The sequence below is a fragment of the Danio rerio genome, chromosome 5 (assembly GCF_052040795.2).
Source record: "Danio rerio strain M-AB ecotype USA chromosome 5, GRCz13ab, whole genome shotgun sequence".
In the NCBI taxonomy this organism is placed as follows: domain Eukaryota; kingdom Metazoa; phylum Chordata; class Actinopteri; order Cypriniformes; family Danionidae; genus Danio; species Danio rerio.
In genome coordinates this window covers 62,108,588-62,132,167 of record NC_141025.1, presented here as the reverse complement: position 1 = coordinate 62,132,167, position 23,580 = coordinate 62,108,588, and the positions used below count along the sequence as shown (strand labels likewise).

At 39.8% G+C, this 23,580-nt stretch overlaps 3 protein-coding genes across 12 annotated transcripts in view; 2 read left to right on the top strand and 1 right to left on the bottom strand.

The window, feature by feature from the left end:
* camk4 (calcium/calmodulin-dependent protein kinase IV) overlaps positions 1-10,691 on the top strand; it is an 85,283-nt gene extending 74,592 nt beyond the window's left edge. Inside the window, 3 exon segments of one of the 2 annotated variants that reach the window (NM_001017607.1) lie at positions 93-219; positions 6,950-7,102; positions 9,346-10,691. In NM_001017607.1, coding sequence (NP_001017607.1) covers positions 93-219; positions 6,950-7,102; positions 9,346-9,510 — 445 coding nt within the window. In that variant the 3' untranslated portion in view covers positions 9,511-10,691. 2 annotated transcript variants of the gene reach the window in all.
* Positions 1-23,580, bottom strand: part of LOC147844409 (uncharacterized) — a 681,160-nt gene that overhangs the window by 73,580 nt on the left and 584,000 nt on the right. The window lies entirely within an intron of this gene.
* kcmf1 (potassium channel modulatory factor 1) overlaps positions 21,776-23,580 on the top strand; it is a 46,314-nt gene continuing 44,509 nt past the window's right edge. For 3 of the 7 annotated variants that reach the window (XR_015489994.2, XR_015489995.2, XM_087251524.2), the window contains exon 1: positions 21,776-21,898. Coding sequence is in view for 2 of the 7 variants with exons in the window: in XM_087251524.2 (XP_087107650.1) it covers positions 21,799-21,898 (100 nt within the window). In the remaining 5 variants the exon portion in view is untranslated. 7 annotated transcript variants of the gene reach the window in all.

Sequence of the window (23,580 nt, the reverse complement as noted above, 5' to 3'; positions counted from 1 at the left end):
TTAAAAATAAATAAATTAAAAAAATCAAATCAAGACAAGAATTAGTTCAAGAAAATGAGTTAATACTATTGTTTTGTTTTTTTCTTCTTTAGGTTATGTGGCTTTGAGCCTTTTTTTGATGACCGAGGAGACCAATACATGTTTAAACGCATACTGAACTGTGAATATGAGTTTGTCTCCCCCTGGTGGGACAATGTGTCTCTCAATGCCAAGGACCTGGTGAGTAAATCTCAATTATACTGTACACAATTTGTTTAAAAAGTATATTTAAACGCATTAAAATTAGTAATAAAGTCCATATTTCTAATGAAAAATAAGATATGTTGAAGAAAGCTGAAAACCGGTAACCGTTACAACTTGCATTGTATTTGTTATTCCTACTATAGAAGTCAATGGTTGCTGGTTTCAGCATTCTGCAATATATCTTCATTTGTGTTCAGCAGAAAAAAGAAACTCATAAAGGTTTGAAACCAATTGAGGGAAAGTAAATAGTGAGTATAACTGATTAAAACACATAAGATGTATACATGTCTGAAAAAATTCATTCATTAATTATTTTTTCTTCAGCCTAGTCCCTTTATTCATCAGGGGTCCCCAAAGCAGAATGAACTGCTAACTCATCCAGCATATGTTTTACACAGCAGATGCCCTTTGAGCTGCAAATCAGTACTGGGAAACACCCATAGACTCACATTCACACACATACACTACGGCCAATTTAGTTTATTCAACTCACCTATACCAGATGTCTTTGGACTGTGGGGGAAACACGGGGACAACATGCAAACCCCTATCTGTAAAAATATAATACTATAATGACTAGAAAAAATAAAAATGCAACTTAATATAATTAAATATTCTCAAAATATTGTTTTTGACTCATTCTTTTTTTCTCACAGTATTGATATCAATGAACAGTTCACTCCAAAAAAGTATTGTCTCACCATTTACTCACACTCAGATGGTTCTAAAAATTCATGAATGTCTTTTTTATGTTGGATGTTTCAATGTTAATCATTTAATGGTGCTGTACAAAGTAGAAACAAAAATACAGTGGACAATCTTTTCTTTTCAATCTTCTTTTGTGTTCATTAAAGAACCCCTTTTATGCTGTAAAAAAAGGTCATATTTTGGTTTTAGGGGTCTTCAACAACAGGGTGATATGCATGCAAAGGTCAAAAACACCTTCATTGTCTTATAATGTGCATTTATTTTTACCTAATTATGCCAACAACTCCCATATGATTCGCTCAGCGAATCATTTGTTCCCAAACCCCTCTTTAGCGTGAGGCTAAACTGCACTGATTGGTTCGTTGACCCAGTCTGTTGTGATTGGTTGACTGCGTTCAGTGTGAGACAGAGAGAAAAGCCCACCGTGGCTTATCAACATTGTTGAATTAGTCAGAGTGCAGGGTGTATGTGTGGGCCCAATGCAGGAGTGCATTAAACACCAGCATATTGCTCTGTTCTTAACCCAGACACACATTCAGTATTAATCCAAACAGCGGCCAAAGCTGAACTATTTTGAAACTTGACCACTGCACGTGTGTACAGTAGGAACAGCTGGCCATAGCAACGTCAAAAGGCAGTGGATCGCGAGCTCACAAACGCATTTAAATCCGTAAACAAAGCAGCATGTGTCACATTTTCAGTGTGCCTTTAGACGGGATATGTGAACATAAAATGTTAAGCAGATACAATACAGGAGATTACATGTAACAAAACACAATTAAATACATAATTTGCATGCTAGAGAAAACAAGGAGGCAACCATTTTAATTGAACTTACTTAAACTTGTGAAATGGAGTAAGAAGCTGATCTGAATCCTTCCTTTAACAAATGGCGTGTAGATTGCTGAAGCACTCGTCAGAAAAATGACGGGAACACAGCACAAGGCAAAGGCTATAATGCTGAGGTATTTTTGCACAAATAAACTTCAACCACTGATTTTTCACAGCCTCATCTTTGAGTAGAGAAAATAACACTAACTAACTTTCCCTCACACTTTAGAGCACAGCATCTTTGTGACATGATTCATACAGGATCTACTACAGTGTTTGTCTTCCTCCTTTTCTTTCTACAATGTTTGTGGGCGAGGCAGGTTTTTTTTTTTTCAATTTTCCCAGGTGTGCGCACAACAAATGGGCAAATCGACATTACGCCAACTCTGCTAACAGCCCATTACCGTGGCTATTCATTCAAACCACTATGAGTGGACTCTTTTATAGATGAATTAATACATTTAAACACAGTTCACTTTCAGATTGAAACCTAAGCTGGATATTTCACTTCCCTTAGAGCTGTGTTACACACTGCATGGAAGGTCATTTTTAAAACCCCATTTTAAGGGTTATTTAAAAGAAAGAAACTCAAAAAGGTTTGGAACAAGTGTAAATGATAATGAGTACATTATACTGATTTAATTTTTGGGTGAACTATCCCTTTAAACACTTTTAAATAGTTTAAACGTTTACTTGTGATTGGATGACCTACGTTAGCCTTGTAAAATAAGCTCACACCTGTGAACACACATCAGTTTGTATCTATTTCAGTACACCAAGTTGCTTGGCAACAATAAACAGCCTACAGTTGTGCTATTGAATGTTATCACCATGTGAAGTAATTACTTTTTGAGTTAATAGTTAATTTGCTCATGTTAATAAAAGGATTTATAAACTACCTGAAAAAATTCTTGTCACCTATACAAGCTTTATAAACAACAAATAATAACTTGACCTTTAGGTGATCATTTGGTATCAGAAGTGGCTTATATGAAAGGCAAAAGCCTCTAGATTAGGCTTATTTTACCAAAATAAAATATGACCATGCCTTGATTTTTATGATTTCATTAGGACAGTAAGGTCTGACTTTGCTTAGACAAAAGTCTTGTCACTTAACAGAAATAATGTAGACTATAGAATATAAAGTCATGCTGCTGTAAAAAAAGAAATAATATTGTGTATACCATGAGCTTGAACTTCATTATTACAACTCTGCAATGACTCAAATAATTTATTAAAAAAGTCATCTGGAATGACAAGGAAAGCGTTCTTGCAGGACTCCCAGATTTCATCATGATTCTTTGGATTCGTCTTTAATGCCTCCTCCTTCATCTTACCCCAGACATGCTCAATAATGTCTGGTGACTGGGCTGTCCAAACCTGGAGCACCTTGAGTGTGAGAAGGAGCGCTATCCTGCTAAAGAATTTGCCCTCTCCTGTGGTTTATAATGTAATAGGCAGCACAAATGTTTTGATACCTCAGGCTGTTGATGTTGCCACCCACTCTGAAGATCTCTCGCACACCCCCATACTGAATGTAACCCAAACCATGAAATTACCTTAATCAAACTTGACTGATTTCCCAAATTAGATTTAACAGAGCAAGGAAATTTTCACAATATGTCTGATAATATTTTTTTCTTCTGAAGAAAGTCTTATTTGTTTTATTTTGGCTAGAATAAAAGAAGCTATTAATTTCTAAACACAGTTTTAAGGATAAAATTTTTAGCCCCTTTAAGCTATTTTGTTTGACTGTCTACAGAACAAACCATTGTTATACAATAAGTTGCCTAATTACCCTAACCTGCCCCTGAATTATTAGACCCCCTGTTTATTTTTTTCCCCATTTAGTTATCATGCAGTAGACATTCATCATTTTCTCATCAGTGACATGCATCAGATATTCTCTCTGTGTGATTTTGATGTCTTCTGTTTCTTTGAGGTTGTTCTGCATCATTTAATTTGATTGGATGGGAATTACAGGACAATCACCATAAACAATCACCACAGACAAGAAAAAAATAAAGTAGTGACTGCAGGTTGAAGGAAAATATTGAACTAAAAGTACCGAAACATTTTTAGTGCTGTACTCAAGTAAAAGTAAAAGAACGCATTTTTAAAACTACGTAGTGAAGTCCAATTCCTGAAAAAAACTGCTTAATTACTGTAATTTGAGCATTTGTAATTTGTTACTTTACATCACCGCAGATAAACAAATACAAATGAAGTCAAAATTATTTACCCTCCTGGCAATTTTAGTTTCTTTTTCAAATGTTTCCTAATCATGTTTGACAGAGCAAGGAATTTTTCAGAGTACTTTCGATAATATTTTTCTTCTTTTTATTTCAGCTAGAATAAAAGCTGTTCAAGCCAATGAATAAAAGCTTAATTATTCATTCATTTTCTTTTCAACTTAGTCCCTTTCATAACCAAGGGTCACCTATAGGGGAATGAACTGCTAACTTATTCTGCATATGTTTTATGCAGCGGATGCCCTTCCACCCGCAACCCAACACTGGGAAACACCCATACACTTGTGCATTCACGCACGTACACAATGGCCAATTTAGCTTAAACAGTTTACCTATAGTGCATGTCTTTGGACTGTGGGGGAAACCAGCGCACCCAGAGGAAACCCATGCACGGGGAGAACATGCAAACTCTATGAACTAGTAGATAGTCTACTCTAACTCTCAAAAAATGCCAACTGACCAGGGCCGGAGTGGGACTCTTTTTCAGCCCTGGAGTTTCAAGCCTCAGACCGGCCCACCTCAGTTCACCACCGACTATATTAAAATAAGGTTATTTCCAATTCAGTTTCTAATTACACTATCACGTCTTTTTTTGAGAAAACAGCTCTTTTAGAACTTCAAATGTTCAACAACCCTTACAGTATTATGTCTTAACAATAAAAATGAAAAAAAAAAAAATAATTGTTACTCAGACAAGGACCGAACCCAGATTGACCACGTCATAATCTAACGTACTAACCACTGTACCACAACATCCTGCTCACGAGGCTACGAGAAAATAGATAAAAAGAGCAGAGCTGCTGTAAAATAATGAATAAGAACACTGTGGTCAAGTAAATAAATAAATTATTTTTAAAAAGTGTGACTGCTGAGAGCAACCGATTCTGGAACTAGGGACACCGGCCCTCGCGGCCAAAAAACGGACCGGCCCACCCGGTATTCTCCCGGTCCTCCCGATTAGCCAATCCGGGCCTGCAACTGACCCAGTTTGGGCTTCAACCAGCTACCTTCTTGCTGTGAGGCGACAGCTCTATTCACTGCGCCACTGTGACGCCAAAAGTAGTTTAAAATTTTAAGGTCAATATTATTAGCCACTTAAAGCATTTTTTGACTTGGTCAAGGTGCTCCAGGACCGGCCAGCCCAGTCACCAGACATGAATGTTGAGCATGTCTGGGGTAAAATGAAGGAGGGGGCATTGAAGATGAATGCAGAATCTTGATGAACTCTGGGAGTCCTGCAAGAACACCTTCCTTGTCATTTCAGATGACTTTATTAATACGTTTTTTGAGTCATAGCAGAGATGTATGAATGAAGTCATCCAAGTTCATGGGAGTTTATATATATATATATATATATATATATATATATATATATATATATATATATATATATATATATATATATATATATACAATATTAAATCTTTTTCCACTGCACCATGACTTTATATTCTAAACTGTAAATTTTTCCTGTTAAGTGTCAAGATTTTTGTGTTAGCAAAGTTAGACCTATGATCATGTTATATTTTGGTAAAATAAGCGTAATCTAGAGTTTTTGCCTTTCATATAAGCCACTTCTAAAACCAAATGATCAACTAGAAGTCAAGTTATTTTTTGTTGTTCCTAAAACTTGGATAGGCGACAAGACTTTTTTCAGGTAGTGTATTAATGTAATGTGTTCTGACATTAAAATAAGCTCTCGTTCTAAATGTATAGTTCATGAATGGCAAATAATTGACAGCTTTAAAATAAAAGGCACTGATGTTAGCTTTATTTTTAATTTGCAGGGCAATCACAACTGAGTACTTTTAGTACTTTTACTCATACTTTGAGTAGTATTTAGAAATTACTTGCACTACATTTTTGGCAAGTGATGGTACTTTTACTTAAACAATTTAACTAAACGAACCAAAATGAAAAGAATAAATAAATAAATAAACTATAGGGTATATGCCGAAGCATGCTAATAGGACTTTTAATTTGCCAGTAACCTGGGTTAACCGCTTCCTCTGAACTGAATGCCATTGCAAAATCGGCACATTTAAAGTCAGTTTTCTTTAAAAATCAGCGATCTCCACTGGCTGAGTGATATCCGTGATATCTGAGTGATAAAATGAGTCTCAGATGGTACAAAAAGCACTGCATTAAATGACATTTCCCCCCGCTATGTCTTTATAAGATGAGCATTTACCCCAGGTAACCCATTTTACCCCAGTATATTTAATGGTAAGGGCAAGGCAGTGGCGCAGTAGGTAGTGCTGTCGCCTCACAGCAAGAAGGTCGCTGGGTCCCTGGTTCAAACCTTGGCTCAGTTTGCGTTTCTGTGTGTAGTTTGCATGTTCTCCCTGCCTTCGCGTGGGTTTGCTCCGGGTGCTCAGGTTTCCCCCACAGTCCAAAGACATGCGGTACAGGTGAATTGGGTAGTGGTGAATCTGTAGTGGATGAGAGTGTGTGTGTGGATGTTTTCCAGAGATGGGTTGTGGCTGGAAGGGCATCCGCTGCGTAAAAACTTGCTGGATAAATTGGCGGTTCATTGCGCTGTGGCGACCCCAGATTAATAAAGGGACTAAGCCGACAAGAAAATGAATGATTGATATATAATGGTGCTTCTGCACTAGCCTGCCGATTCTGACAGGCGCATAAACGGCTTTTTGTCTCGTTTTACGCTTGAGCAACTAAATGAATGCCAAAGTCTGTTTAACTGATTGTATTTTAATTACATTACAACATCAATGCTGTAAAAGGAACTGTATAAAATGGAAAAAACTCACATAACCTGTCACCGGAGGTTAACAGTATGGTATCAACTCTAGCTCGGCATATACCCTCTTGTCAATGGATCACAAAAACAGAAGGATGCCAGTAAGAAAAGTGATGAAACATGAAAGTGCAGCTTGTCTCCTATATCTCCACAGGTGAAGAAACTAATTGTGCAGGATCCAAAGAAGCGTCTGACAACACAGCAGGCGCTGCAGCACCCCTGGGTGACTGGAAAGGCTGTTAACTTTACCCATATGGACACTGCTCAAAAGAAACTCCTGGAGTTCAATGCTCGACGAAAACTCAAGGTATGAGGCCTTTAGCTCATTGGCACACTTTCTTTTTACTATTTAAAGTGTATTGTATTTACGCATTTTGAAAACATTCCTGAAGAACCTGTTTTCTTCTACATGCCTTATGTCATCTAATTTTTTAACTATTAAAGGGGCTTATAAACAGTGCCTTATTTGTAAATAAATATTTCCTGGAACAAAACCAAGAAATAAAAGTTACCTTGACTGACGTCCACCACACAATTTCAGACGTCCCCAACATGATGTCATTAAACGATGTTATGCAAAGAAAGAGATTTCACCATTTTCAGATGGGTAAAGCTCCCGGGTACAAAAAAATGTTACAAACATTTTTGTCGCATGTTAGCAGACCACTGTAATCCACAGATGAGTCCAACTGTGCTCTCATAGCAGGGAAATGAAAAAAAACCTTCATTGCAGCACATTTATAAACACAACACTGTTGACCCATGTCTCAGAACAATTCTTCTTCTTCCACTTGTTTTAATCATGGTTGGCAACAAAACGTGGCGTCTCTCTGCCATCGGAAAGTTGTAAAAGGTTAAAACAAAGCTACAATTGAAACCAGAAGCTTACATACACTATAAAAAGGCACATAACCACTTTAAAAAAGTTAGATGTTAATGTGACTAACTTTTTTCTCTTTTAAGTAAGTTCAATCAAATTTGTTTCTGTTATGCTTAATAGCAGAATAATGAGAGAGATATTTTTTGAGGAATTGCTCTAACTTTTCTTAAAAGTCAAGTTTACATACAAAAAGATTATTATGCCTATGAAAAAGCTCAGATGATGATGTCTAGGTTTTGGACATTTCTGATTGGCTAATTGACAACATTTGAGTTAATTGGAGGCACAACTCTAGAATAGTATTTAAAGAAAACCTCAGACACACTGCTTTCTTGTGTGAAAACATGAGAAAATCAACAAGCCAAATCACCAAAAAAGCCAGATTAAAATTTGCTAAATTACACTGGGGAAAAAAATCATTTTTGGAGACATGTTTAGCCAAAATGACCAGTGTTACATTTGGAGGACACAGGGGAAAGCTTACAAGCCTAGGAACACCATCCCAACTGTGAAGTATGGGGGCGGCAGCATCATGCTGTGGGGCTGTTTTGCTGCAGGAGGGACTGGTCCACTTCACAGCATAGATGGCATCATGAAGAAAGGACATTATGTAGAAATACTGAAGCAACGTCTTAAGACATCAGCCAGGAAATTAAAACTTGTTCAAAAATGGGTCTTTCAAACAGACCATGACCCTAAGCATACTGCCAAATTAGTTATTTAGTTATTATTACAGTTAATTATTAGGTAAATGTGCTTAAAGGACAACAGAGTGAATGTTTTGGAGTGGCCATCACAAAGCACTGATCTCAATCCTATAGAAAATCTGTGGGCGGAGTTGAAAAAGCTTGTGCGAGCACGACAGCCAACAAATCAGACTCAGTTATACCAATTCTGTCAGGAGGAATGGGACAAAGTTCCTTCAAACTATAGTGAGAAGCTTGTGGAAGGATACACACAACCTTTGACCAAAGTTATACAGTTTAAAAGCAAAGCTAAAAAATACCAAGGAAATGTATGTAAACTTTTGACTGTCTAGAAATTAATAAAAAAATATCAAACAAAAAAAAATTATTTCATTATTCTGGCATTTAGCAAATGTAAATAATTTAGGTAATCATAACCGACCTAAAATAGTAAACGTTTAGTATGATTTACCATCAGATATTTAAAAAAAAAATTGTTATGTTTCTTTTTTTAGAGTGTAAACTTTTGGTTTCAACTGCATATCATGCATATTAATGTCGTTGTGCCTCATACACAATGTACGCACTGATTGGTTAGAACCAAGTCTTTCTCTTGAAATAATGATGAAAACTCAAAGACGTCACGTTGTACTCGCCGGTACAGACATCTAGTCTCCATGCTGGAATTTACACAAGGATCTAATTGCTGTCACATTCTTAATTTCTTTTCAAACTGGAAGAATGAACTTGCTTTAAATAATGCAAATATTTAGTGAAATATTCATGTACTAATAGTGTTTTTAGCAATGTGGGACACAAATATGACTGTCAACATCTCAAGAAAATGTGTTTTGGTGTTTCTTGACCCTTTAAACAACTTAGTAAAACACAACCTGAGAAAAACAATTACAGTAATTTAAGTATTTTTTATTCCACTTATAATTTTGTTGATGTTAAAAGTCAATCGTGTTTCTGTCTCCTCAGGCAGCGGTCAAAGCAGTAGTAGCTTCATCTCGATTAGGCAGCGCAGGAAGCCATGGGAACCCAGATGGCAACAAAGGCGACTGCAGCTCTTCCTCTATCAAAGAGAAGACAGCGGAGGATCAGCCAGACACTGAACAGCCTCAGATTCAGAATGAGGGCTCTTAAATCTCTAGAGCCTCACTGGAACTCGCACTTCTTCCCTTCATGAAAGGAACGCGTTGCCTCATAGAGGAGAGAACTGATGGGCTTTGTTTGGTTCTTCTGCATGCGGACTGTGTCTCTATAGAAATGTCCCAACTCATGACCCAGCCAGTTGCCATACCATGCTAACATCTGATCGGTATATAACTTCGGATTTTGTACAGCATCATTTGATGGTAATGAGAAGAACCAGATGGGCTTTACATCTATGGCAGTTAATATGTATGTTATCATGCTTTTGCCAAACAATCGTAGTACTTTTGATGATATATGTTGCGTTTTAGTTGACCAAATTACATACGTGATGCTTTTTAATTCAGATTTTTTTATTTATAAGTTATTGGTCGTTGGTAAAGAAAGATACTGAACCGTACCTTTACATAAGCTTCAACTGAGAATGCCTTATCATATAGCGTGTTTTTATATTTCATGAATTATTGTATATTTTAGAAATACTACTAAACGGTTTGTTTCAAACTAAGATATAAGTATATTATTCCCTTTGTAAATAGAGAGATGGTGATTTCTTCTTAAAACGGATGTAAATCTGTGTTGAGAGCAGGATAACAGGCCTATCTGACACTCCACATCACTAGGAAAAAGCCGAAATCTTCTTTATCTTGAGTACGCTTTTCACCATCTCATTGAAAAGGTTTTTATCTAAAAGACGTACCAGTGATAGAATTCATCCCAGAATTCAGTGCTTTACCAAGGAGTCTGTGATTGATTTTAAACACACCTAGAACAACATGGTGGAGTTTTGATCTTTTTTCATACTGTATCTTTAAAGCATGCTTGTAATGTATGGTTTGAGGGAATGCTGTTTGATAATCACATATAAGCAATGTAATAAGGATATACAGTACAGGGGTTCATGTTTTGCATGTAGGAATGTTTATCTTAACTTCTGCAGTCGTCTTTTTAAATGCACTGTATTTTACAGATAAAACTCACTGTCTAATTAACAGTATGCTATCAGAGGCCATTTGACGGTCACTTTGTATATGACACTAGTGTGTCAACTTTGTTATCTGCCTGTTTCTATGTCTAAGGACTCAAAAATGCCAATAAAACAGCACTGTATATTACTTGCAGAAATAAAGAGTGCAAAACAGTCCAGTGTGTATCACTGTGCAAGTTCTAAATGAGTGTCGTTTATTATTTATTTACAAATGCTTAAAAAAGGCAGTTCGACAGCACTAACCTTTAAACAATCTATTTGTATCAGTTTGTGCATTGCAGATGATATTGTTTTTGTGGATGTACAGTAGTAGTGTCATTTTTGCAGATTTTTCTGGGTAATTGGCTAAAGCATGGAATGGGGTGTATTCAAAATAACTATAGATATTTATACAAATTCATTCATTCTGTAACGGGGAGACTGACACGGAGGGATCCATTTTGCAGTATTTATTAAGTCACACTTAAACATCAACACCTCGCACGGTTGTGCGAACATACAACATACAACTCAACGATGATTAGCAGATAACAGAGGCAGAGTGATTACCAGGCTTGAGTCAAGGGCAGGCAGCGTGGTTCAGAGTCCGTAATACAGGCTTTAGTCAGGGGCAGGCAGCGAGAATCAGAGTCCGTGTAATCAGGCTTTAGGTCAAGGGCAGGCAGAAGACAGAGCAGAATCGAGGAACGGGCTGAAGTGGTAAACGGGAGATCAGGCAGAATAGAACGCTCAGAAATGCTGGCCGGGGCTAAACAAGACTTCGCAATGAAGTGTGTGTGTGAGCTGCTTATATGTGGTACGTGGGTCATTAGTGAGATGGAGAACAGGTGTGCTGGGATCTGAGTGAGAAGGATGACGTAATGGTTAGAAGTCCGGAGATGGTGACCTCTGCTGGTCAGCGAGGGGAATGACTGGGACCGAGTCAGTGACAGAGCCCCCCCCCAACGAACGGCTCCTGAAGTGAGGCAATTCTCGACGCTGGGGTCTTCCACGGGGGCGAGGGGCCGGCATCTCCGGATGTTGTGAGTGGAACTCTTCCAGTAGTGTGGTGTCGAGGATGTCCTTGCGGTTAATCCAAGATCTCTCCTCCGGACCGTACCCCTCCCAATCAACGAGATATTGGAGTTGACCGCCCCGGCGTCTGGATCTCAGGATCTCGTGGATCTGGTAAGCCTCTTCGCCATCGATCATGAGAGGCGGGGGACCCTGTTCACCGGCTGCCACCTCCCTATCCGTCTCGGCTGGACCAGCAGCAGGCTTGAGCAGAGAGACATGGAAAGTTGGGGAAATACGAAAATGATTAGGGAGTGTCAGTCTGAACGAAACAGGAGATATTTGTCTTTCTATCTGGAAAGGACCCACGTACCTGGGACTGAGTTTCTTGCAGGGCAGCTTGAGGCGTAAGTCGCGGGTAGAAAGCCATACCCATTGTCCTGGGGAATACATGGGACCAGGACGTCGGTGTCGATCGGCTTGTTCCTTGAAACGCCTTATGGCGTGAGAGAGGTGAGTATGAGCTGCGTTCCAGACCTCTTCGCAGTTTTTAAACCAGGTATCCACCGCAGGGAGTTCAGAGGTCTCGCCGGACCAGGGAAAGAGCGGAGGTTGGAAGCCCAGCACGCATTGAAATGGGGTTAATCCAGTAGATGCCTTTCTGAGGGAGTTCTGAGCATATTCTGCCCACATCAAAAATTTGGCCCATTCGTTCTGGGTCGAGTGACAATACGTGCGGAGGAATCGACCGATCTCTTGGTTCAAGCGCTCTGTCTGCCCGTTGGATTGGGGATGATAGCCGGATGTTAGGCTAACGTTGATTTGGAGATTTTTGAAGAATGCTGACCAGAGTCGTGATGTAAACTGGGGACCTCTATCCGATACGATGTCTTCGGGGAGACCATAGTACCGAAACACACACTCGCAGAGTAACTCAGCCGTTTCCATGGCTGTGGGCAGTTTTGGAAATGGGAATAAGGCGGCAGGATTTCGAAAATCGGTCCACTACTGTGAGGATGGTGGTTTTGCCCTGAGATATGGGTAAATCGGTGATGAAATCTATAGCGATGTGTGACCAAGGACGATGTGGCACCTCCAGGGGTTGGAGTAATCCAGCTGGACGGTGACGGGAGTGTTTGGACATCTGACAGGGTGAGCATTTGTTAATGAAGTTGATTACATCCTTGTGTATGGATGACCACCAGTAGCGGGATTGAATCATTTGCACAGTGGCTGTGCTGCCTGGGTGACCGGAACTGGGGTGGTCATGTACCTCGGAGATGAGTCTTTCTCGAAGCGACGGGGGGACAAAGATTTTATTCTCCGGACAGGGCTGCTGAGAAGGATTATTTTCGGCGGCTTGGAGGATCTCCTGATCTATATCCCACTGGATGGGAGCGACAATTAGAGGACTTTTGATTATGGGCTCGTCAGGGATTTCAGAGGTCTCATCGTCTGAGAGGCGGGACAGAGCATCTGCTTTGATGTTTTTCGAACCAGGGATATAGGTGACTTGGAAGTCAAATCGGGTGAAAAACAGCGCCCATCTTGCCTGTCTAGGATTCAGACGTTTACAAGACCGGATGTATTCTAGGTTCTTGTGATCAGTGATGACGATGAAAGGGTGTTTTGCGCCCTCAAGCCGGTGTCTCCATTCCTCTAGCGCAGCTTTCATGGCGAGGAGTTCTCGGTTTCCCACATCGTAGTTCCGTTCAGCGGAGTTAAGCTTGCGAGAATAGAAGGCACAGGGATGGAGCTTCTTATTCACTAGGGATCGCTGGGACAGGATGGCTCCAATTCCAGTGTTTGACGCGTCAATTTCGACGACAAAGGGTTGTTCGGGATCAGGATGACGCAGAATAGGTGCACTGGAGAAGCGAGTCTTTAACTGGGTAAATGCTCGGACAGCGTCGGGGTTCCATTTAAGGCGAGCATTATTAGCTTTGACCATGGCGGTCAGTGGGGCAGCGACTGAACTGAAGTTCCTTATGAAGCGTCTGTAGAAGTTAGCAAAGCCCAGGAATCGTTGTAGTTGCCTGATGGTTTCGGGTTGTGGCCATTGTGTCACAGAGTCAACCTTTTGTTGGTCCATGGCCACGCCTTCTGGACTGATAATATAGCCAAGGAATGAGATGCAGGTCTGGTGGAATTCGCACTTGGAGCTCTTCGCATACAACTGGTTTTCAATGAGACGTTTGAGCACTGCCCGAACGTGCTGGATATGCTCAGATAGCGAATTGGAATAGATCAAGATGTCGTCAATATATACTATTACCCATTTGTTGAGCATGTCTCTAAATATCTCATTTACAAATGCCTGGAACACGGAAGGACTGTTTGCTAGGCCGAAGGGCATAACGAGATATTCGTAGTGGCCGTCAATTGTAGAGAACCCGGTTTTCCACTCGTCTCCCTGTCGTATGCGGATGAGGTTATATGCACTACGGAGGTCCAACTTAGTGAAATACTGGGCGGATCGGAGTTGTTCCAGGGCGGCAGGAACCAATGGCAATGGGTAGCGGTATTTGACCGTGATCTCATTCAAGCCTCGGTAATCGATGCAAGGGCGTAAGCTGCCATCCTTCTTCTTGACGAAGAAAAACCCTGCTGAAGCGGGAGAAGTAGATGGTCGAATAAATCCTTTTTCTAGCTCCTCAGAGATGTACTTCTTCATAGCCTCAGTTTCAGGTTGTGAGAGAGGGAATATGCGACCACGAGGGGGCGTGGTGCCGGGTAGCAGCTCAATGGCACAGTCATTATCACGATGAGGAGGGAGCTTAGTAGCCTTCTGCTTATTGAATGCTTCAATTAGATCGTGATAAGCATCAGGAACATGATGGAGTTCAGAGTCTTCGGTCTTGTTGATTGTGTTGATCTGGATAGGGGAAACAGGATGCAGACATTGGGTAAAGCATTGATTGCTCCATTTTATGATCTCACCAGTTATCCAAGAGACTTGAGGGTCATGCTGTTGTAGCCATGGTAACCCGAGAATCACAGAGTGTTTAGGGGAGTTGATGGCAAGAAGGGAAATTTCTTCTTCATGAAGAGAGCCTGTTTGAAGCAAGACTGGCAGGGTCTGGAATTTTATACGTCCTTCTCCCAAAGGGCGCCCATCTACAGCAGTGATGGCTATGGAGGAATCACAGGAAGTTAGAGGAATGGAGTGAGTGGTGGCAAACGTGTAATCGATAAAGTTACCAGCGGCTCCTGAATCGATCATGGCCATAGTCTCAATCTCGTTTCCATCATTTCTCAAAGTGACAGGCAGATTCACAACATTATTAGTGGTAGTGAACATAGTGGTTGCACTCACCGAGAGGGTTTTAGGGAGAGGCTTGTTGGGACATAAAACCTTCGTATGACCTGGAAGTCCGCAGTAAATACACAAGTGATTTCTTCTCCGTCGTTCTCGCTCTTCTGGGTTCAGACGGGTTCTACCCAATTGCATGGGTTCAGCAGAGGTTTCAGGGGATACAGGACTGGAAGCAATTGAGCAGAGCGGATTGCGAGTGCGGAGGAGAGTGTCTAACCTTATGGAAAGCTCGATTAGTTGATCCAGAGTTTTCCCATCGTCACGACATGCCATCTCTCGCTGCAATTCTGGCTTTAGAGCCCTTCTGTAGAGCGTGACGAGCGGATCATCAGCCCAGCCAGTTTGCGCTGCCAAGGTGCGGAACTGCAGAGCGAACTCAGCTGCGGAGCGATCTCCCTGTTGGATACACAATAGCTCCTCGCCAGCGTTACGACCACCCTCCGGATGATCGAACACAGTGCAGAAACGTTTGAGAAAGTCATTAAACGAGGGAAATATCGGGGTACTGTCTGGCCAAACTGCAGTAGCCCAGTCTAGCGCTTTCCCAGTGAGCAGTGAGCACACAAAAGCAATTTTCCCGTTCTCGTCCTTAAACAGATGGGGTTGTTGGGCGATAAACAGTTTGCATTGCAATAGAAAGCCTTTACATTTTGCTGGGTTACCTGAGAACTTGTCAGGAAAAGCCAATCGAACTCCGGAAGTCATCGGGGGTTGTGCAACAACAAGTGGACTTGGAGGGTAGTTGGCGGTGGGTTGCGCAGTGGCAGCAGCTTGCAGGTTTTGGAGGGATTTCACCAGTTCATCTGTTAACTGAGTTAGGTGTGTTAGTTGTTGTTGGTGTGTTGACAATACCTGAGCTTGTGTGGTGACTTCGTGAGACAAAACCTGGATGGCTGCGGGATCCGTGTTGGGCGAAGTCTTCTGTAACGGGGAGACTGACACGGAGGGATCCATTTTGCAGTATTTATTAAGTCACACTTAAACATCAACACCTCGCACGGTTGTGCGAACATACAACATACAACTCAACGATGATTAGCAGATAACAGAGGCAGAGTGATTACCAGGCTTGAGTCAAGGGCAGGCAGCGTGGTTCAGAGTCCGTAATACAGGCTTTAGTCAGGGGCAGGCAGCGAGAATCAGAGTCCGTGTAATCAGGCTTTAGGTCAAGGGCAGGCAGAAGACAGAGCAGAATCGAGGAACGGGCTGAAGTGGTAAACGGGAGATCAGGCAGAATAGAACGCTCAGAAATGCTGGCCGGGGCTAAACAAGACTTCGCAATGAAGTGTGTGTGTGAGCTGCTTATATGTGGTACGTGGGTCATTAGTGAGATGGAGAACAGGTGTGCTGGGATCTGAGTGAGAAGGATGACGTAATGGTTAGAAGTCCGGAGATGGTGACCTCTGCTGGTCAGCGAGGGGAATGACTGGGACCGAGTCGGTGACAGAGCCCCCCCCCCAACGAACGGCTCCTGAAGTGAGGCAATTCTCGACGCCGGGGTCTTCCACGGGCACACGTGACACATTCTGTAAAAATAAAATTTAAATTTATTTAAATTTTAGACTAAGTGTCTAAAATTGTGATAATTTATTAAAATAGGCTCAATTTACAACGTCTTAGTGTTAAACAGTTGAGCCTAACTTTTTATTGATACTTTCTGGCAGGGGCACTTTTAGCTAAGCTCAACATAAATCTTATTAGCATATTAGCCTCTTGTTTTAAAATAACCAAATAGTTTTGGTTAAATCTTGTTTTTATATTTAAAGAGTATCTATGATGAAAATCATCTTTTGTAAGCTGTTTGGACAGAACTGTGTGTAGGTATATATTATGCCCACAGTCATATTGGGGTGATCCTGACATTAAAATAGATTCCAATTACCACCCATTTTGAGGCCTACCACAATGTAAAATCTACTTGTCAAGTGTGACGTCACACGAAGCGGCTTATTATATTACATACATCACCAACACGTCACCACCTAGCGGTTTCCCCGCCCACCAAATTGATTGAGAGCGTGTCTGAAGAGTGAGGAGGGATGCGGTGGGGAGGGGTAAGAAGGGTGCGCAACTTATTTGAAGACTGGGAGGGAGACACGATTTCTGTGAGATTATCACTCGTTTGCGGGTATCCCTGTAAACGCAAATGCATAGAGACTCCCGGAGCTCCTGGAGCTGACTTGGAATGTCTGCATTTGCCATGCAAAAACAAGTGCAAAGTTAAACGTGTGCTGTGTGTGTCCTCTGTGTGTTTATGTGTAATGACATTGTGTGTGACTCATTGTTGCAAAAAGGCTTGAATTAACTCCAAAACAAGTATATCAAACAGGCACGTGCACACATAGGGCTCAACCTGTGCAGTGCACATGCCCTTTTTAGTCTTGGATATAAAGTGGCCTTCCAAAATGAACAAAAGTGCTCCCGCGACGCGACACACCCTTCGTCCCGCCCTTCATTAGGCGCGACGCGACACACCCTCCGTCCCGCCCTTTATTAGGCCCGTGACAACACCGCAATTGAGTATGCGCGCTCAATCCACCCCCTCCCCCCAGCTTTACAGTACGCGCGCGACAACACAGCTCACGACACCAAAAAAATTATAATTCCTTTAATTAATAATATTTTGATTTAGATATTTTAAATGCATGCTTCCACTACCCACACAGCAGATATTCTCTGCTCCAGCTTTAGCCAACACAACCCAACCAGCTTTTGTTCGGACAACTTGGCACAGTGAATTATGGTACTTGGTTTGACCAGGTCTGGATTTCAGACAGAATTCTCAATCAATATTTAATCATGTTTAATATAAAAGCATTGACAACTGACATTTTATAGTTGTATAAACAGCTCCTCTATAAAATATCACTAGCCCTATCATCACCCACCTTTAAGAGGTGTGTTTACCTAAAATGATTGAATTATTTAAAGTTTTAAGCAGTGATTTAATATGTTAGAACTACAGAAATTAAAAACAATAATTTATATATATATATATATATATATATATATATATATATATATATATATATATATATATATATATATATAGTTCGAGTATAAAGGTTTGCCCACTAATAAAGACCTGATCATTCTATACTTTTAATGGTAGATGTATTCTAACATGGAGGGACAGAATATTAAAAAGAAAATCCAGAAAATAACTTTAAAGAAAATATTTTAATTTATTTGTATTTCATTGAGGGAAATAAGTATTTGATTCCTCTAGCCAAAAGCACCTAATACTTGGTGGCACAGCCTTTGTTTGCAAGCACAGCGGACTGAAGTTTGTTGTACTTAACCACAAGGTTAGCACACATATCAGGGGGAATTTTGGCCCACTCTTCTTTGCAGATCCTCTCTAAATCATTAAAGTTGGTGGGCTGTCACTTGGCAACTCGGACCTTAAGCTCCCTGCATAGATTTTCGATTGGATTGAGGTCCGGAGACTGGCTGGGCCATTCCATGACCTTCTTTTTGAGCCACTCCTTTGTTGCCTTTGCTGTATGCTTCGGGTCGTTGGAGGGAGGTGCTTCGGGTCATCGAGGGGAGGAGGTTGTCCCTCAGGACTGCACAGTACATGGCTCCATCCATCTTCCTACTGATGCGGTGAAGTAGCCCTATGCCCTTGGCAGAGAAACACCCCTAAAACATAATGCTTTCACCTCCTTGCTTGACGGTGGGTACAGTGTTCCTGGGGTCATAGGCAGCATTTTTCTTCCTCCACACATGACGAGTAGAGTTTAGGCCAAATAGTTCAATGTTGGTCTCGTCTGACCACAGAACCTTCTCCCAATCACTTTGTACATCTTTGAGGTGATCATTGGCATACTTTAGGCGGGCCTTCACATGTGCCTTCTTAAGCAGGGGTACCTTTCGGGCACTGCAGGATTTTAATCCATTGCGGGCCAAAGTGTTGCCATTTGTTTTCCTGGTGACTGTGGTCCCAGCTGTCTTGAGGTCATTCACTAACTCCCGCTGTGTGGTTGCAGGCTGATTTCTCACAGTTCTCATGGTCATTGCCACCCCACGAGGTGAAATCTTCTGTGGAGCACCAGACCAACTATTGATGGTCTATTGATAACCGGTCTATTGGTGGTCAGGTTATACTTCTTAAATTTTCCCACAATTGCACCAATGGTTGTTACTTTAATATTCTTTAAAGTTGTTTTCTGGATTTTCTTTTTGATATTCTGTCTCTCCATAATAGAATACATCTACCATTAAAAGTACAGAATGATCAGGTCTTTATTAGTGGGCAAACCAACAAAAGCAGCAAGGGATCAAATACTTTTTACTCTCACTGTATATATAAATTTAAAATTTCTGTTACAGTGGAAATTCAGATTAAAGAAACTGATAGTCATCATTTAGACAAATATCTATATACATATACATATCTATAACTACAATGCTTTTGCATTTCATACATGCTGTTGTTATGTAATAATTTTGTGAGAAGTATAAATATCTGAATCCACAGTAATATGTTGTAGTATTTTGATGTACTCATACAAAACACACTGTCTCATGGGGTCTTAGAAGAAGATTCATAAATGGCATGAAATCAACGCACAGTACTCTGTACACGACAAGAAAATACCAATAGCAATTCTTGACCCTGCTACGGATTTCTTAACAACTCTGCTCCAACACAAGCCTGTCATTTTTTGTGAGCTCTAATTTTTTTAATTACCTTGTTCAGCTACATGCTTGACAGTTTGAGATTTTGCATTAGTAAGAAATTCTAACACCATGAAACTCTGAAAACACTTCTTCCTATTTTGGGAATTCAGACTTTTCACAATTCGTGTTATTGAGCTAGTATTTGCTTTCACACTCCTACATAGAATATGATTTCATAACAAAAACACTAAATGGGCTACATGTCAGCCACAAAAATTGAGGCACAAGAAATTTTATCATTTGTAACTTTAATAAAAAAATATTTTTATTGAATTAATTATAGAGTAAAGACTCTGCAGTTAAAATGTTCATTCATTCATTTTCTTGTCGGCTTAGTCCCTTTATTAATCCGGGGTCGCCACAGCGGAATGAACCGCCAACTTATCCAGCAAGTTTTTACGCAGCGGATGCCCTTCCAGCCGCAACCCATCTCTGGGAGAAGATCCACACACACAGTCATACACTACGGACAATTTAGCCTACCCAATTTACCTGTACTGCATATTGGACTGTGGGGGAAACCGGAGCACCCGGAGGAAACCCACACAAAGGGAGAACAGTTACCAGCGACCCAGCAACCTTCTTGCTGTGAGGCGATAGCACTACCCACTGCGCCACTGCCTGGCCCTCAGTTAAAATGTTACATTTGATTATTTATTGATATCATTAGGCAATGTGGTTCATTCCGCTGTGGCGACCCCAGATTAATAAAGGGACTAAGCTGAAAAGAAAATGAATGAATGAATGGATCAGTAGGCATTGTATTTTAGTGCATTTAAATAAAACAGATTTATTAAACAGATACGCTGATTAAAATATTTTAGTCACCAAACATATTTAGAAATTAAATGATAATACAAATAAATTCAAGCCAAATATTGCAAAATAAATTACAACTTACAAAACTTCAACTAAATTTTTCCTTTTTTTTGCTTTTTTTATTTTTCCTCTTTTGTAAATTTGTATTTAATATTTTTCTTTAACATACATTTTGGTGTACTAGCTTTTGGACAGTTATCATACGTTATTTTGTTAAATAAGCTTCATATTTGGATTCAGAACTGACTAATATAATGTATATGCACAAATATAATATAATAAAGCTTCCTTATAAATATACAGTTGAAGTCAGAATTATTAGCCCCCCTGAATTATTCGGCCCCCTGTTTATTTTTCCCCCAATTTTTGTTTAACAGAGAGCAGATTTTTTTCAACACATTTCTAAATACAAAAGTTTTAGTAACTCATTACTAATAACTGATATATTTTATCTTTGCCATGATGACAGTAAAAAGTATTGTACTAGATATTTTTCAAGACACTTCTATACTGGTTAAAGTGACATTTAAAGGCTTAACTAGATTTGTTAGGTTACCTAGGCAGATTAGGGGAATTAGGCAAGTTATTGTATAATGATGGTTTTTCTGTAGACTATCAAAAAATATATATAAATAAATAAACAAAAATAAATAGCTTAAAGGGGCTAATTATTTTGACCTTAAAATGGGTTTAAAAAATTAAAAACTGCTTTTATTCTAGCCAAAATAAAACAAATAAGACTTTCTCCAGAAGAATAAATATTTAATATTTAAAAAAAAAATAAAAAATTAAAGAGGGGCTAATAATTCTGACTACAACTGTGTATATATACATACATACATACATATTATATTGCATATATATATATATATATATATATATATATATATATATATATATATATATATATATATATATATATATATATATATATATATATATATATATATGTTGTTGTTGTTGTAAAATTTTATGAATTAAAATAATTTACCACAAAATAAACTACTATATGCTAATATAAATGACATGTATCATTTTTTAATGCTTAGAGTCTACAACATGTGTTTATTATTTTTTAAAATATAATATAAGATTTATAGACTTTTTATTTATAAATTTACCAAATGGTGTAAGTTTTAACAAATCTTAAGTAATCAATTGTTAAGTACTTTCTAGATAGAAACATGCTGTCAAAAAGACAAAAAAAAGGGTAAAAAATAGAAAAAATATTTTAATTAAATCATTTTAGGGTTAAAATAACAATTTGTTTAATATTTGGACTTTAGAAATGTATTTGACTTTGTGTCTGGTTCATGGATCTATATAGTGTCCGTGATTTGTTTCTATGGAATTCTGCACTTGATGATATAAAAGAGAAGATTTGGCTACAGTAGATGGCGATATCAACCCTCACCGAAAACCCATAGAAGAGCTACACGAGTTTACCGCCCTTCAAACACCACAGAAGAAGAAGCAGATGAGTCCTGCGCCCCCTACCGGCAGCCCACGTCCGCACCGGTCCATCTCTCACACACACAGTCGCTTGATGACAGACGGGGAGGGGGAAGCGGAGAGAAGTAAGCCCCGGATCCACCTTCAAGAGAGAAAATACGAAAAAGAAAGACCGCGTACCACTTTTATTTCGTTTTTAGCGGCACCTTTCCGACTCATAGACGTTAGGGAGCCCGAGGAGGGGCTGTGTCACTGTCTGTAGGATGTCCCGACATGAAGGTAGGTGCCTAATATCGCCGATCGCTGCGACGTTGCCTTGAATTGTAGGCCAGTGCTGACCCGCGGGTTGCCATGTTTTCAATTCAAATGCACTGTGAAAGACTCATCATGGCGGCCGCCGTCAATTTTGCAACCTTTTATGTACTTGCGCCGCGTCGCCTGCCTACAGGGCGTTTTCTTGGAGCCGCTTGGCTGTGAGCTGGGCCTCTGTGTGCTAGGCCGGGCCTGCTGCGGCTCGCTCCTCCGCGGGGCTCGGTGCTAGTGTGTTCCCGCAGGTAGCTTGTGGAGAGGTCAGGGCTTCGGTTGGGCCTGTTTTAAGACGCTTGTTTTTGAGCACTTTCTGCTTTAAGTTACCCTGCCCCTGTTAGAATGATGAAAAAGACCATAGCTCAACCGACAGAAACGCTTAAAATCCCGGTCTGACCGCTCCGGAGCTCTTGTTAGTGTGTGTGTGCCGTCTTGAGTCATGTCATGTTTCAGGCCAGCACAAGTGAATGACTTGCACGTCTGGATTTAGCATTAGCTGGTGTCAGTGATGCCATAGCTGTGATTGCTTACCAATCTTGCTCAATTATTTCTGGAAACACGTTTGTATTTTTAGCTCTCTTTGTGAAGACCTTCAGTGTTTAGTCAAAGCCGAGTGTTTAAACACAAGGAAGAGATTGAGCATTGAAGTTATCGTGTGGCTTTAGACACGTTTGCCTTGTTAAAAGTCACTTTGGGTGTTCTTAAAGTCAGTTGAACCTCAAGGGGGACTGTCAGTTTCGAATTAATTAGAGGATAATGCTTCAAATCAAATAAATAACACGTCATTGACATTGTTTTGAAATGTCAGTTTCTGCCTGACAACATATGCAGTAAGTGTATGGCGTTATTACCACAAGTAAACCTTAATTATTAATGCCAACCATTTTTGATATTCATATGCTGTAATATTTGAATAATACTTTAGGTTTGTGGTAGTTTACATTCAAAGCTTGTCTGATCACTGTACATTTTATGAATCATTATTTTAATGCAAGTTTCAATCAAACTAAAAGTTTAGTACCTCATTTCTTAATGTATTTGAGTTCTGACTGTTCTGCCATTTAATTACTATCCTTATGTTTTTCTCAAATTATAGTAAGCTGTGTATCATAAGTGCTTTTAGTTTGGAAATATGTTGTCTGGCTTGACCATAGCACACTATATTTCAAGTTGGCAAATGTCACCTGTGAATGAAGGCTGCTTACTCGTCGGTCTAGTGTTTCTGCAAACTGCACATGGTGCTTTGAGAGCTTCCAATAGTGATGTGGACACCTCAAATTATTACAGGTCATAATAATATGAGTATTAAGGATGTTTTGGCACCTGCTCTTTGATTCAAGTGCAGTGGCAGACTTTGACATATAAATAGAGGATTCACATTTTGTTATTAAAGCTTAATGTCTGATTTTAAAACTCATGTGGGGTAGTATTTATGACAATATTCGTATTTATCTGTTTATTATGATGACAATTAAAACAGATATATTTTTGTTGAATTAGT